Source organism: Tupaia chinensis, unplaced genomic scaffold, assembly GCF_000334495.1.
Source record: "Tupaia chinensis unplaced genomic scaffold, TupChi_1.0 Scaffold000099_1, whole genome shotgun sequence".
In the NCBI taxonomy this organism is placed as follows: domain Eukaryota; kingdom Metazoa; phylum Chordata; class Mammalia; order Scandentia; family Tupaiidae; genus Tupaia; species Tupaia belangeri.
Genome location: NW_006159563.1, coordinates 571,192 through 586,767, shown reverse-complemented (window position 1 = coordinate 586,767; position 15,576 = coordinate 571,192). Strand labels below are relative to the sequence as shown.

Below are 15,576 nucleotides of genomic sequence, written 5' to 3'. Positions count from 1 at the left end.
CAGGGTTGCAGTATCAAATATTTAAAATACATCCATACCAAAATAATATTAAGTATTTCTCTGAAATTAAAATTTAACTAGGTATGCTCTATTTTATTTGCTAAATTTAATAGTAAATTTGGCAAACCTGAAAGAAAAACACAAGTAATCCTGTCCTTATGCTGAGAAGGTACACTCACTGTTTTCGTCTGAGCCGAATTCTGGATATTTTTTTCCAGAAAGGATGGCCACGCCACAATCCCTTCTCCTCCATTCTTCTCTTGGACTTTCAGTATACATGTACACACACCTGGCATGAGTTTTAAGCTGCCTGGTCCAGAGCTCAAATCGCGTCAACTACAACTACGTGGGAGTCCAGTGATATAAACATTACGCCATCTGCTGGTCTCTAGAGAAGAGACTTAATTACTCAACATTTAATGATGGGCAGTGAATTGGCATATGGAATATGTCAAATTAATATCCTTGACTGCTGTTTCTTAATCTTCAAAATAAACTATAACAAACAGCCTAAATACTTAATATTTGGTGATTATTTAGAAATGAAATGGGTTTATACATTTTTGCTGTATTCTATTCAATGATTAATGCATAATTCCAACAATCATAAAAATGGTATTGTTTCTGTCATCCTCAGATGGATCAAACAATTGTTTTCCAAATAGGAAAGATAATTACCAGATTCACATCAACTAGGACTCTGTAGTTTTTTAAAATAAAAATACTAAAAGTTTTCCTTTAGCTAAGCTCTTCTGTTTTTATCAGGTTCATCACTGTCTTTTTCTTTCTTTCTTTTTTGGGAGAGGTTTTTGCTATAGGGTGTGTGCGCTCAACAGAAAGAGAGAGAGAGACAGAAAGTGAGAAATCACTCCCCAGGGGGGATGGGCACGCCGCAAGACCTTCTCCATTCTCCTCTCGGGATCTTGGGCACACACACACACATGTCCGCGTGACTTTAAGTCACCGGGTTTGGGACTCGAACCGTGGTTGACTACATGGGAGTCCAGTGACACAGCCATTACACTAACTGCTGGTCCCTCATCATCACTGCCTTTTAGTGAATGGTAACATAATTGAATTTTCTACCCTTTATTTTTAATTTATTTATTGTTTAGTTTTTTGCCATAGGGTATATGTCTTTACTTGCTGGAGAACAGAGAGAGAGAGAGAGAGAGAGAGAGAGAGAAGGAAAGTGAGAAATCACCCCCTAGGGGGAATGACCACACCTCAATCCCCTTTCCTCTATTCTTCTTTAGGATTTGGGTGCGCACAAAACAACCACACACATACACACCCTGTGTGATTTTCAAGCCACCAGGTCTGAGACTTGAATCATGGTTGGCCATGTAGGAATCCAGCCACCTTAACCAATATGCCACCTGCTGCTCCCCCTTTATTAATGTTTGATAGCCTTGACCATTTTATTGGGGAGCTATTATTAACAAATGTTGTATATGTTAGCATCTTTAATCAATGTACATGGTCTGGGTTGGGCCAACACTTGATTTCGTATGGTAGTACAAGCCTAATCTAGAAAAACGCATGAGTAATCTTTTCCCATTGTGGAATACTGTCGTACAGTTATGTTTAATAATATATAAGTCAAAAATAAACATGAGATGTTAAGAATTTTCAAGGTGGATATTTTTATTAAATTTGTGATGACTGATAGAAGATTGAGCTTTTTAGCATGTGAGCATTGGGGAAATTAAGGTGATAAAATGCAATAATAAAAACATTTTTGTTATTTTTCATTTATGCACATTTTACTTTGAAAATGCTGCTAGGTAACATATTCTTTGTGTCTTTCACACATTTTTTTCACTCTTGCAAAAACATCTGTTTACTAAAAAATCTATATGGCTTCGAATTTTAAGGCAATTTATCAAATTCCTTTAAAATTAAAAATGCTCTGAGTTTTCAGGACATAAGATAATTAACAAGAACAACAAAAAAACAAAAAAGCAAATATTCATTTCTCAGTATTGTATTACCTTGTATTGTTTTCTTTTTTTCCCTAGAAACTTACTGAGAATACTTCCCAGCGTCTGTGCTGGGATGTTACCTGTTACTATGAGGAAGAAAGTCAAGGACCTTCTTTCTACTTCTTATCCCCCAGGCTACCTCCAAATTGATCAGTTTCATAAATTTTGTGCCTGTTGTTTGCTTCTTTGTTTCTATCACCTAATGATGTGTTGTTAGCACGCAGCTTTGGCTTTCTAATAAAGAAGATTAAAAAGTCCGCATCACATCGAGGAAATGAAACATTTGATTGGCTACAATGATATATTTTACATTGCTAGTCTTTAATATTAGAGGATGGGATACCAGACATTGTGAGGGAGGGGAGTGAGTGGTAGAGAGTCAGTAGTAGAGGGTGGATAGGAGGGACAAAGAGAAGACATTTAAAATATGAAAGAATATAAAGTTCTTTGCTGAAAAAAGAATTCTGTAATTTTTGTTATACAAAAATTAAAATTAAATTTAAAAAGATGAATGCATTCAAATTATTTTGCCTTAAAAATTAGAGGATGTGAAATGGCATACAAAGAATTTTCTTAGATATGTCAAAGTGAACACTTACAGAAGAAAAAAAATACTTATAGAAGGACAACTTTCTATTGATGTCTCCAAACATACTGAATAACATCTTTTTTTATTTTTTTTTAAGAGAGATTTTTGGTATAGGGCACATGTGCTCACTGAAAAGACAGAGGGACAGAGAGACACAGAGAAATCACCCACGGGGGGATGGCCACATCACAATCCCTTCTCCTCCATTTCCTCTTGGGATTTTCTATGCGTATGCACACATGCCCAGCGTGAGTTTTAAATCGCCAGGTCTGGGACTCGAACCACAGTTGACTATGTGGGAGTCCAGCGACGTAATCATTACGCTATCTCCTGGTCCCCTGAATAATTTAACATCAATGAACTCCTTAAAATAGGATGGTTTCTGATTGTTCCTATGACTAGTCTGTCCCTCTAGCTTGGCTTTTATTTCCAGCATCTAGCTAATTGCTCCATTCTACAACTATAATTAAGTAAAATATTAACCTTCTCTTGGCTCACCTCTACCCTGTAAGTCCCTTTCCTGTTCTCCCTTTCTTTTCCTGCCCATAAAGCCTTCTTTACCTCAGGTCTAAGGGGGGAAATCCTTGGTAGGTAGCGTGCTTGGAGCTCATGTGACACAGGAATGGAAACACTGTCCTCCCTACAGTTGACCCAGCCCTATGTATTTGCCTCAGGATTGGCATCCAGTCCTCTTTCTTGTTTCTGACCCCAACTACCCACTTTACAATGGGTCCCCATTATGTTCTCTGTATACCTGAACAACTGCTACCTCACTACATACGGTGAAATTGTGATGCTTTCCAAATTCCAATTTGTCCAACAGGATTGTCCTTTTCCAATTCCATACACAGATCTAGGTCTGAAAACCTCTTTTAGTTGCTAAATGAACTCTTCTGTACTTGGATATTTCCTGAAATACAACCCCTTTGGTCAGAGGCTTTAGCCAAATTTATAGGCCTCTCCTTCCACTTTTGGCAAGACCATGTTTTCACTAATTATTTTATGTATGCCTATTATTAACCTTCCCTAAGTCTTGATGAGCACATATGCTGGTATGCCTTCACTTATTATTATTATTATTATTATTATTATTATTATTATTACAGTGTGTATGTGATCTCCAGAGAGAGAAAAAGTGAGAAGTCAACCTCCACAGCAGATGGCTATGCCACAAGCCCTTCTCCTCTTGGGACTTTGGCATGCACGCACACATGCCTGGTGTGATTTTTCAAGCTGCTGTGTCCAGACCTCGAACCATGGAGTCAGGTCATGTGAGATCCAGCTGCCTAACGTCCATGTCATCTATTAGCCACAGACTTCACTTTTGTTAATCACTAATTCCATGCAGTCATCATTATATTAAAAATGGGATGGGGGGAACCAGCAGTTAGCGTAATGGCTATGTCGCTGGACTCCCACGTAGTCGACTGTGGTTCGCATCCCGGACCCGGTGGCTTAAAACTCATGCTGGGCGCATGTGCGTATGTGCCCAAGATCCCGAGAGGAGAATGGAGGAGAAGGGATTGTGGCGTGACCATCCCCCCTAGGGGGTGATTTCTCGCTTTCTGTCTCTATGTCTCTCTCTGTCTGGCGAGCGCATGCGCCCTATAGCGAAAACCTCTCCAAAAATTAAAAAAAAAATGGGATGGAGACATTGGCTATTACCTCTACCTACTCGTGGGCAAGGCTATTTCATAACATTTAAAATTACAAAGGGTACTGCTCGTCACTGAACTTTATATCTGCCAAAATAGAGAGATTATTAATATATGTTATAAATTTGAAAATTCAAGACTATCCACATTTGTGTGACTATAGACAGCTCTTCACACTAACACGTGTCCTTGTCAGGTTCCATAACATTGAATTACAACAAGAGAAAAAGCAAATAAACTTGTAAATAACAGTTGCACCAGATGGTGTTTATTTAAATAACATCCTTATTTTCAGACAATGCTAAAACTATATCATCGTCTCCTTCACTTAAGTTTCAATTAAGCCACTCACCAAACACCTAAGTAAGTAAAATAAAATGACTGTACATGAATCTTTATCATGTGAGAGCACAATTCACTCGCTATTAATGAAACCTAGTGTTTTGCATAAAGTCATTTAGTTCTCGAAATTGCATTCAGAAAAAACAACCTCTTTTCTTTCCCTCTCTGCCTTATTCTAAAACAGTAACATGGATGAGACGAACGTTTCCATGTAATACCAAGAGGAACTGTTCTTGACCCCACTGCTCAGAAGCACACGACTGCTTCCCCTTGAAAGACTAATTCACTCCCCTTCGTTTCCCCCTATCATTCTCCTCCCTGATTGCCACTGAGAATTTCACTTTATTTACTTTCTAAGGGATTGTTCAGGTTCTAAATGTCCCATCTACATCAAATTTCAAAAGTACAGCATAGCTATTGATTGCTCATCTGACCTGGACTTTACCCAAGAACTGGACTTTAGAGGTTTTAAACATTCAAATTTAATCTCAGCTCCCTGAAAGTGCCCGCGTCAGCAAGAATGAGAGGATGCTCCATGGCGTCTGTGATTACTGTTGACTTTGAATATACCCCCAGTACCAACTCTAGCAGCTTTATTAATGAAGATTGGTGATTGTGCTTGCTTCTATGCTTATCCCGATGTGGAGAAAGAGGCGGAGAAATCTCCCGGAGTGTTTTCTTGTATGGGAGAGTCGTGAACTTCTTTGATACCGACAAAAGCGATGTGCTACTTCTTCCCTAGAGTTGTTGTACCAGGTAATACACTCAGTAAGCTGCATTTTGATTCATCAAAATAAGCCAACTGAATCAAAGTTTCTCCGCCTCTCTTAAGTTCTCATTAGACTGAGAGTTCTTTATGCCACGATGTCATTCTCAGCTATTTTGTCCACACAAAATGTGACCACGTAGACAAAACTGCACGCTGAGTTTACTACTGAATGAATATTAACGTTGTTTCCTTCTCTAATACAAGAGATGCTCTCCCAAGAAATCCACATATTTTTACTACTTAAATGTATCATTTCTATTTCAAATTTGCTGAAAACTAGTAAGTGATAACTTTATGATTTTTAAAAGAAAATTGATGACACTAAAATGTAAACTCATTTTTGGAAATATTCATTCATATTGGCTTCCATCAACACATTAGGGGCCAAAGTCCTAAAGAATTACAATAAATTCCTTTCTAAATAGAAAACTGTACTTAGTTTCAAAAATTTAATTTTGGTTTTGGCTTCAATGAGGGTCATCTTTCCCAAATGTGCTTATTATTCAAATTACCTGGGGCCTTTGTGAACATTTAGATTTCCAGTTCATCTCGAGTCTAAGGCAGGGTCCAGAAATCTGTATATATATATATATATATTTCAAGGGCAGCCCTTGTTTTTTTTTTTTTTTTTTGGAGAGGTTTTTGATATAGGGCGCTTGCGCTCGCCAGACAGACAGAGAGAGACAGAGAGACAGAAAGCGAAAAACACCCCCCGGGGGGGATGGCTACGCCGCAATCACTTGTCCTCCATTCTCCTCTCAGGATCTTGGGCACTCATGCACACGCACCCAGCATGAGTTTTAAGCCACCGGGTCTGGGACGCGAACCGCGATCGACTACGTGGGAGTCCAGCGACATAGCCATTACACTAACTGCTGGTCCCACCAGAAATCTGTATATTTAAACAAACTCTCCCCATGAGTGTTGTGATCACACCTGGGCAATCATTGCATTAGACCATTCACCAGGATGAGGCAGTACGTAGGCAAACCTAGGAGACACTACAGCCTGGAATCCTATAGACCACCGCAGTAAAGCAAATCTAGCCATGTAATGTGTCACATGAAATTTTTGTTTCCTAGTGCCTAGAAAAGGTATGTGTACACTATGCTGACATCTATTATCAAATAGCATTATATCAAAAAAGCTATGCACACACCTAATTAAAAATGCTTTATTGCTAAAAAATACTAACAGCCATCTAAGCTTGCAGCCTGTCTTTTTGCTAAGGGAGTCTTGCGTTTATGGTGATGGCTGCTGACTGATGAGGTTGTTGAGGGCTGGGGGTGGTCATGACAACTTTTTTTTTCTTTTAAGGATTCATTTCATATTTACATCAAGTCACCATCATGAGGCACTATATTGGGTTGTTGGAAAAGTCATGATGTATTTTTTGTTTTTCTATGCAAGATGACTTTTCTGACAACCCACTATGTATTTTTTTTCAACAGAGAACTTTACGTGTTTTGTCTGTTAGATATTTCTTCCTTTTGCACCTCACACACACCCTCTACCACCTACTCTCTACTACCCACTCCTCTTGGTTACCGTCTCTGGCATCTCCACTTACCCTCTCCGCTATCATATCTTCAGACCTTTCCATTTTTGCCATAGAGTGCGGATACTCAGTACACATTGAGTGGAGCTATATAATGTATCTTTCAAAATCTGGCTTACTCTACTCAACATTAAATCTATATTCATCCACTTCGAATCAAAGTGGGTGGTCTCATTGTTTCTTATAGATGAGTTATATTCCATAGTATATATGTGCGAAAGTCTTTCACCCAAGTTATCAGTTCATGGACACTTAGGTTCGTTCTGTGTTTGAGCAATTGTGAAAAATTCTGTGATAAATCTGAATGTACGAGTGTCTTTCTGACTGTTTTCCTATCCCGTGGGCAGAAACCAAGGAGTGGGATTACTAGGTAATATCCTAGTTTTCATGGCTGTTTTTTCTTAATTTCTTAAAATAAAACAGCAGTGAAATTTGTCTTATTGGTTAACTCTTTCTCTAAGGCAAGGTTTCTTTGTAGCATGTGATGTGTTTGATAGAATTTTATCCACAGTAGAACCTTCAAAATTGGAGTCTGCCCTTTCAAATTCTGCCTCTGCTTTTTACAACTAAGCTTACGTAATATTCTAAATCTTTTGTTGTCATTTAAATAGCATTCACAGCATCTTCACCCAAAGTAAATTCCATCGCAAGAAATCACTTTCTTTGTTCACCTATAGGGAACAAATCTTCATCCATTAAAATTTTATTATGAGATGGCGACAATTCAGTGACATCTTCAGGCTCCACTTCTGATTCTAGTTCTGCTATTTCTATCCGCAGTTACTTCCTCCAGTGAAGTCTTGAATCTCTAAAAGCTATGTGGGTTGGCATCAACTTCTTCTAGATTCCTGTTAATGTTGATATTTTGACCTGCTTCCATGAATCATGAATGCTTTGAATAGCACCCAGTATGGTGAATCCTTTTCAGAAGGCGTTTGACCGGCTTTGCTCAGATCCATCAGAAGAACCATTATGGCAGCTGTAGGCTTACAAAATGTATTTTTTATATAACACATATGATGGTTGTAATTATTCCTTGATCCAAGGACTGCAGAATGGATGTTGTGTTAACAAGCAGGAAAACAATAATCTCCAATCTTTCTGTTCCTAGTGCAGCCATGGCTTGTGGTCCTAAGAAGAGTCTGAAGTGGGAAGCATCTCCAAAGCATGGAAGCTGTGTAAGATTGACTGGTTTGTTTGCTCTTCATCCATCGTTGGATCCCACAAGCTGAGAGAATGTCTTCTTCTCATCATTTTCTTAAAGAACAAACTTAATATGTCTTAACAGTAGATGAAGTAAAGATCTGCATGCAGCTATTCATGCAGATTGATGGCAAAGTCCATACTGACAAAATCTACCATGCTGGTGTCATGTCACTAGCACTGACAAGACTGGAGAGAATTTCCATCTGATCTATGACACCAAGGGTCACTTTGCTGTCCATCACATACACCTGAGGAGACTAAGTACACAAATTGTGCTAAGTGAGAAAAATCTTTGTGGACACAAAAGAAAGCCCTCACCTGGTGACCCATGGTGCTCACATCATCTGTTACCCGAATCCTCTCATCAAGGTGAATGACCCCATTCAGATTGATTTGGAGATTGGCAAGATGACTTATTTCATCAAGTTTTGACTCTGGTAACCTGTGTATGGTGACTAGAAGTGCTCACTTGGGAAGAATTGGTGTGATCACCAACAGAGAGAGGCATCCTGGCTTTTTTGATGTGGCCCAGGTGAAAATGCCAATGGCAATAGTTTTGCCACTCAACTCCCCAATGTTTTTGTTATTGGTAAAGGCAAAAAAAAATGTTCTCTTCCTTGAGGAAAAAATGATCTATCTCACCATTGCTGAAAAGAGACAAAAAGACTGGCAGCCAAGCAGAGCAGTGGGTTTAATGGTCTCTGGATGTTATGGTGGATAGGTCTTCATATGTAATTAAAGATGATACAACATGATTAATTGCCCCCCCAAAAAAAAACACTCCAAAACAATAATCTCAGAGATCTCCATTAGAGCTCTCCACTGACCAGGTGCATTGTCAATGAGCTGTCATATTTTCAAAAGGAGCTTTTTTTCTGAGTAGGAAGTGTCAAAGTGGGCTTAAAATGTTCAGTAAATCATGCTGTAAACAGATGCAGTGTCATCCATGTTTTGTTGTTCCATTTATAGAACACAGGCAAGTAAATTTAGCACTATTCTTTTTTGGAGAGGTTTTCGCTATAGGGCGCATGCGCTTGCCAGACAGACAGAGAGAGAGAGACATAGAGACAGAAAGCGAGAAATCACCCCTCAGGGGGGATGGTCATGCTGCAATCTCTTCTCCTCCATTCTCCTTTCAGGATCTTGGGCACGCATGCACACGCGTCCAGCGTGAGTTTTAAGCCACCAGGTCTGGGACGCGAACCGCGGTCCACTACGTGGGAGTCCAGTGACATAGCCATTACACTAACTGCTGGTTCCCAATTTAGCACTATTCTTAAAGGCCCTAGGATTTTCTGAACGGTAAGCGAACATTGGCTTTAACTCAGTATCATTAGCTACATTTGCCCCTAACAACAGAGTCAGCCTATCCTTTAAAAGTTTGAAGCCAGGCAATTACTTCTCCCTAGTTGTGAAAGTCCTGGATGGCATTTCCTTCCAATAGGAGACTGTTTTGTCTAAATTGAAATACTGTTGCTTAGCCAACTACCTTCATCAATGATCTTAACTTGATTTTCCAGGAAACTTTCTATTGTATCTACATCAGCATTTACTGCTTCACCTTCACTTTCAGAATATGGAGATGGCTTCTATTCTTAAATCTCATGAACTAAACTCTGCCAGTTTCAAATATTTCTTCTGTAGCTTCCTCATCTCCCTCAGCCTTCACAGAATTGTAGACAGTCAGGGCCTTGCTGTGGATTAGGCTATTGCTTAACCAAATATTGGGGAAGGTATGACCTGTCCAGACCGTTACAACTTTCTCCATATCAGTAATAAGGCATGTCACTTTCTTATAATTCATGTGTCACTGAAAGAGCAGTTTCAATTTCTTTCAAGAACTTTTCCTTCACATGTACAACTTGACTGTTTGGCTAAGAGGCTAGTTTATGGCTTATCATGGCTTTTGACATGCCTTTCTCACTAAGGTTAATCATAGAAGCTTTTGATTTAAAGTTAGACATATGCGAGTCTTCCTTTCACTTTGGCACTTAAAGGCTGTTGTTGGAGTATTAATTGACCTCATTTTAATATCTTCATGTCTCAGGGAAAAGGGAAGCCCAAAGAGAGGAAGAGCAGTAGGGAAATGGCTGGTGAGTGGAACAGTCAGAACACAGAGAATGTATAGATTGCATTCGCTGTCTTTAATAGGCATAGTTTGTGGTGTCCCAAAACAATTAGGATGGTAATGTCAAAGGGCACTGATAACAAATAACTGTAATAAATATAATAATAAAACATTTATAATATTGAGAGAATTACATAAATGTGACAAATAGACATGAAAAGAGAACATGCTGTTGGAATGAGTGCCTACATATTTACTCACTGCAGAGTGGCCACACACCTTCAATCTGTGAAAAACACACTACCTGCCAAGTACTATAAAGCAGGGTATGCCTGTATTTTTAATGAACACGTATCATGCTTCTTTAGGGACCAAAGAAGTCTTACTGAAAACAGGGTTTTAATTTTCTTTTATAAAAAGTCTAAGTGAAGTTTCAATTTTTTTCAACTCATGCTTTTTAAAAACCTGGGTAATTTCAAGGAGAGAAGAGATGAAGTAGAATATTACTAGTTCTTTTTTTCCTCAAGGAAGAAAGCTCCTATGGCATGAATTCAGATTTATTTAAATAACGTGATGTTATGACTAATATATTGAATGAGAAAACTCATTTTCATTTCTAATTTTTATAGATAAGTACTCTTCTTGAAATTTATCATTGTTTTACTTTGGCTTATAACCTGAAAGATGAAATACTAAAAGTGTCTGTCAAATTTTGCAGTTTTCCTGCTAAGTGCTGTAAAAAAACAGCTCCAAGAGTATAAAACAAATGGCACTTTTATAAGAGCAAGGGAACATTTGACTTTCAAATAAAAAATGCATCTGAATTCACTTACTAGAAAAACATTAAGTTAAATGTTTAAAAATACTGTAGCCTAGAAAGAGAAAAATAGTATTATGTGTACCGATGAGAGTATCATTCACAAGCTCAATTATAAAAGACCTAATGTGGAATTTTGCTAGAGATAAATAGGGTATTAAGGTAAATTATAATTCTTATGAATGCTATGAGAAGTAGTCAGAAACCAACATCTCAATGAAGAGAAGAGGCATCTTATTTTAATTTATTTGGGGGCTATTATACACACACACAAACTCAGACGTACATTTAGAAACTCCTATACTCACATATAATTTTTCTTTGGCATTGCTTTCCTTAGGCTTAGTCAGTTCTCACTACTAAAAAACAGAGGGTCATTCATACATTTTTAGAATTTCATTTACACCACTTAATGTAAACTCAAAAACCTGCTGTTATTTTGAGATTGTTTTTCTGAAATAATCTTGTTTCCGCATCTACATTAGACTTCCATACCCACACTGCCAAAATCTATTAAGTCAAGCAGTCAATACAGCTAAAACACAAAATAAGAAAGAGAAACCTATGTTTGTAAATGTTTCCATTAGAAATGTTCATTTATAAAACGTTCTCATAGACACAATTTTGTCCTGCAACATTAAATTAATTCATTTTATTTATTTGGAAGAAATCTTATAGTTTGATTTACACTTGTGAATATTAAAGACCCACCTTCCCAAAGAAAGTAACTATGGACAACGAGACACAAATAATATTAAGAATCAATAGAAATAGCTTATTCAGCTTCAGATAAATTAATTCTTTTTTTTTTTTTTTTGGGGGGGTTTTTGCTATAGGGCATGTGCGCTCACCAGAAAGACAGAGAGAGATGAGGAGACAGAAAGTGAGAAATCACCCCCTAGAGGGGATGGCCAAGCCGCAATCCCTTCCCCTTTATTCTTCTCTTGGGATCTTGGGCACGCATGCACACACACCCGGTGTGAGTTTAAGCCACTGGGTCTGGCACTTGAACCATGGTCAACTACATGGGAGTCTAGCAACTTAGCCATTATGCTAACTGCTGGTCTCAGCCTCAGATAAATTAATTCTTCAATTTTTACTGAGAAGAGTGTATCTATAAGGGATATATAAAATCATCGATTAAAGTATCTAGTAATAACAGAAGCAATAATAATAAAGCACCAAAATTACTTAGGTATCTATCAAAAATATATTATGTGATATATGTGTATAAAAACATGAAATATATAGACATAAAATACCTCAATTTTCAAATGTTTAAAGAACTTATGCATTATGTTTTCCTATATATTTTTATAAAATCCCCTTTTTTGTAGGAGTGAAAGTGTCCAATGCCCTATAGTTTGTTCTTCTACATAAACTGTATCTTTCTGATAATATTAATTGCTTCACTCTTATCTATAGTTTGTTATTGTTAGTTCTCCTTTAGTAATAAATAGTAACTTATTTTAGTCTTTTCTTCATTGTACCTAATTAGTTAATACAAACAAACCAGCTATATTTAATTTTTAAAGTACCAGTAAAATTGGTTTAAATTACCCAACTGCAATATGTCTATAACATTAACATTTTTAGATTTTTCAAAAATTTTCACATTATATAATATGTCACAGTGAACTTAGTGTCTCTCATGAGAATTCTGACTAACATTCTTTTTAGTAAATAACATTGCGTCAATCTACTCATCATTTTCCAACTTGCCTAATGGCAGTTTTATTTTCTGTGCAATAAATTTACTTTGATAATTCCATCTCATTTAATAGTAATGGCTTTTAAGTATATGAATTTATAGTTAGAATTTATTTTGCTTGAGCTTATTGAAGTATGTTTCTGGGGTTCTACATTTACTTGAAAGTAGATTTTGTAAGTTTACGACATATGCCACAAATCCTAAAGCAATCCCTAATAAAGCAAGACAAAATGTTATAACTAATAAGTCAACAAAAGAAGTAAGACAGAATAAAAAAATAAATAAATCCAAAAGAAGACCAAAAAAAAATATAAGTAAATAAAATGGGAAGAGATGTAAATAAGTAGGAAATAAATAGTAAAATGGTAAATTTAATTCAATTGCATCAATATTCAATATCAAATATTATTTAAATGCTCCAGTTAAAAACCAGAGATACAAGTTACAAGTAAAAGGGTGAAAAAACTATATTGTACTAAATTAGCATTAATTAAAGGAATGTTGACCCACTTTTATTCATACCAGACAAAGTAGATTTCAGAACAGAAAACTATTGTAACCAATATACAACTTCATTGTCTAATGATAAAGGAATTATTTGATCAAAGGGCCATTAAAAGCCTTTAAAATACATGAAGCAAACACTAATATAACAGCAAGGAGAAAGAGACAAGTCTATAATTACAGTGAGAGGTTTCCACATTTCTCTCTAGGTAATCAATAGCACGAATAGAAAATCAGCAAAGTTATAGAGAACCTGAACAACACTATCCAGTAACTTGATCATTTGACACAAAAACTTTATGTATGTTTCAGATTAATATAATGAAATAAAGTGCATTAATATGCAAATGTCTAAGCTATCAAGTAATAGAACATACTAAACTTATTTGTATGTCATCAAATAATATGTAATGTAACATAATATAAATGGAGTCAAAGAAGCATTTCAACAGTTCAGTTGTTTAACCACATTCTTCTTTACACTCTTCCATAAATTGACCTATAGGAAGATTTCATGAGATGTGCTATTTCGTGAATGTTACACATGAAAAATGGACAAAAATATTTATTTGTCAAAATTAATTTCAAGGCTTTGTAATTTACAAAGTTTAAAGACTTGACTTTATTAAACATACACTGTGTACAGAGTGCCTACTGAAAAAGGTGGACAAGAATTAGAACAATTATTTGAAATAAATTATGGCAGATACTTGTCTATGGCTCTTAAAATAAAGTTGAAGACAGTTTTACAAGATGCCCGATACTTGCTCAATCTTAAATGCCATTGATTATAAAGCATGCCATCATTTTATGTTCTTCTAGCAAAGAATAAATGTTCCCAATTACTGTGACATTGTAAGGTATGTCAATTTCTTAAATATTAAAATGAAAAATGTGTGCATGCTCTGAGATGTTAAATGAATGAGCTAAGAAGTTACTTGGTGTTTGTTCTGAAATGTTACAATGTAAACAGGTGTGGCTTTTTAAATCTAAACCTAAAAACATCTCCTCTAAAATAAATTTCATGTGATTGAATTCAAACTCTGTTGACTCACACTGAAATAGGTATCCCAGGTCTTGAGTTTTTGGAGAAATTTATGAATTCTCTGCCTTGAACATTTGAACAAAGACATCCTCAATTAATAAGATAACAGTAAGAGAATAAAGGGCTACATAACATGGGAAAGTCATTGCTAAGTCAAAAATACTTAAAGTGTGTAAAAGAGTTTGTTATATTTTCTTCAAAATCCTTAAGCTAAGAGTGTCTGTTGATGTGTTCATAAAGCTAGAATTCTTTGCACAAAGTCTCTAGGCAATGACTTAAATCAATTTCATTAGTCCAACTGAGGCCACATTTTAACACCTGATCCCAATTAGTTTTTGCTATTACCCTTGAGCACTTCATGCTCCATAGAAATTGGGAATGGTAGATTCTATGAAAAGATGTTCAAATCCAAATGATAAAAACATTTATTAGAAAAACTATTAGAAACTGTATGGTTTAGGCCTGTACAGTATGTGTGTGTATGTATCAACATGCATTCATATAAATATTGCTATAAGATTAAAAAATGAAAAAAGTTAAATAAGTCTCTGAATTAAAGTACATTAAAGAAAATGGAACAAAGAAATATCCCATTTTTAAACTTTGGTGAATTAGTATAATAGTAAAAATGTGTCTATTTCTATAATTCCTACAACATAATCAAGGAAGTCCAAAACGTCTAAACATAATTTAGTTAACTTTGAAATCTTCTTCTCTAAAGAAAGTGTTTTCTAACATTAGAGATTTATTTTAATAATAAAAATACTGTAGCATGTGTTCCAGCAGTAACTATTTGTATGAGCATTATGATACATTATTAAACTACAAAGTTTATAAAATGCCAAGTGAGTCTTATACAACCAGATCCTGAATGATTGATAATCTGGAAAATGGTATCAATAGAACAATTGGTTTTTCATTTTTTTGTTTGTGGGTTACACCATTACACACTGAATAAAAACTTCTTCACAGTGTTATTCTTTAAACCTTTTTATTTCACATACGTTTGGCAGTATATGTACCTAATATTTTGAGGACAGGTTTATAAACTTGGAACCAATTTGATCCTCCACGACTGACCTTGGTAAACCACATGGGTGACTTACCTTGTCTTTCCGTTGCTTCTCATCCTGGTACACAGTCCAGTGCTCTCCATCGTTGCTATACGCTAGTTTATAGGAACCGACGAACTGTACATGACCAAAATCTTTAGCTCCTTGTGTAATGATGCCAGTCACTTTGGTTGGGACAAGAAGATCCACCTAAAAAAAAGAAATGGCATACTTAAAATGCAGCAATGGAGCCACTGTAAAATTTAAAACCTGCT

At 36.2% G+C, this 15,576-nt stretch overlaps 1 protein-coding gene across 1 annotated transcript in view; it reads right to left on the bottom strand.

Annotated features, from left to right (window-relative positions):
* The window catches only part of EDIL3 (EGF like and discoidin domains 3), a 496,837-nt gene that overhangs the window by 12,517 nt on the left and 468,744 nt on the right, over positions 1–15,576 (bottom strand). The window contains exon 10 of the mRNA XM_006143479.1: positions 15,356–15,511. Coding sequence (XP_006143541.1) covers positions 15,356–15,511 — 156 coding nt within the window. The remainder of the gene's footprint in view (positions 1–15,355; positions 15,512–15,576) is intronic.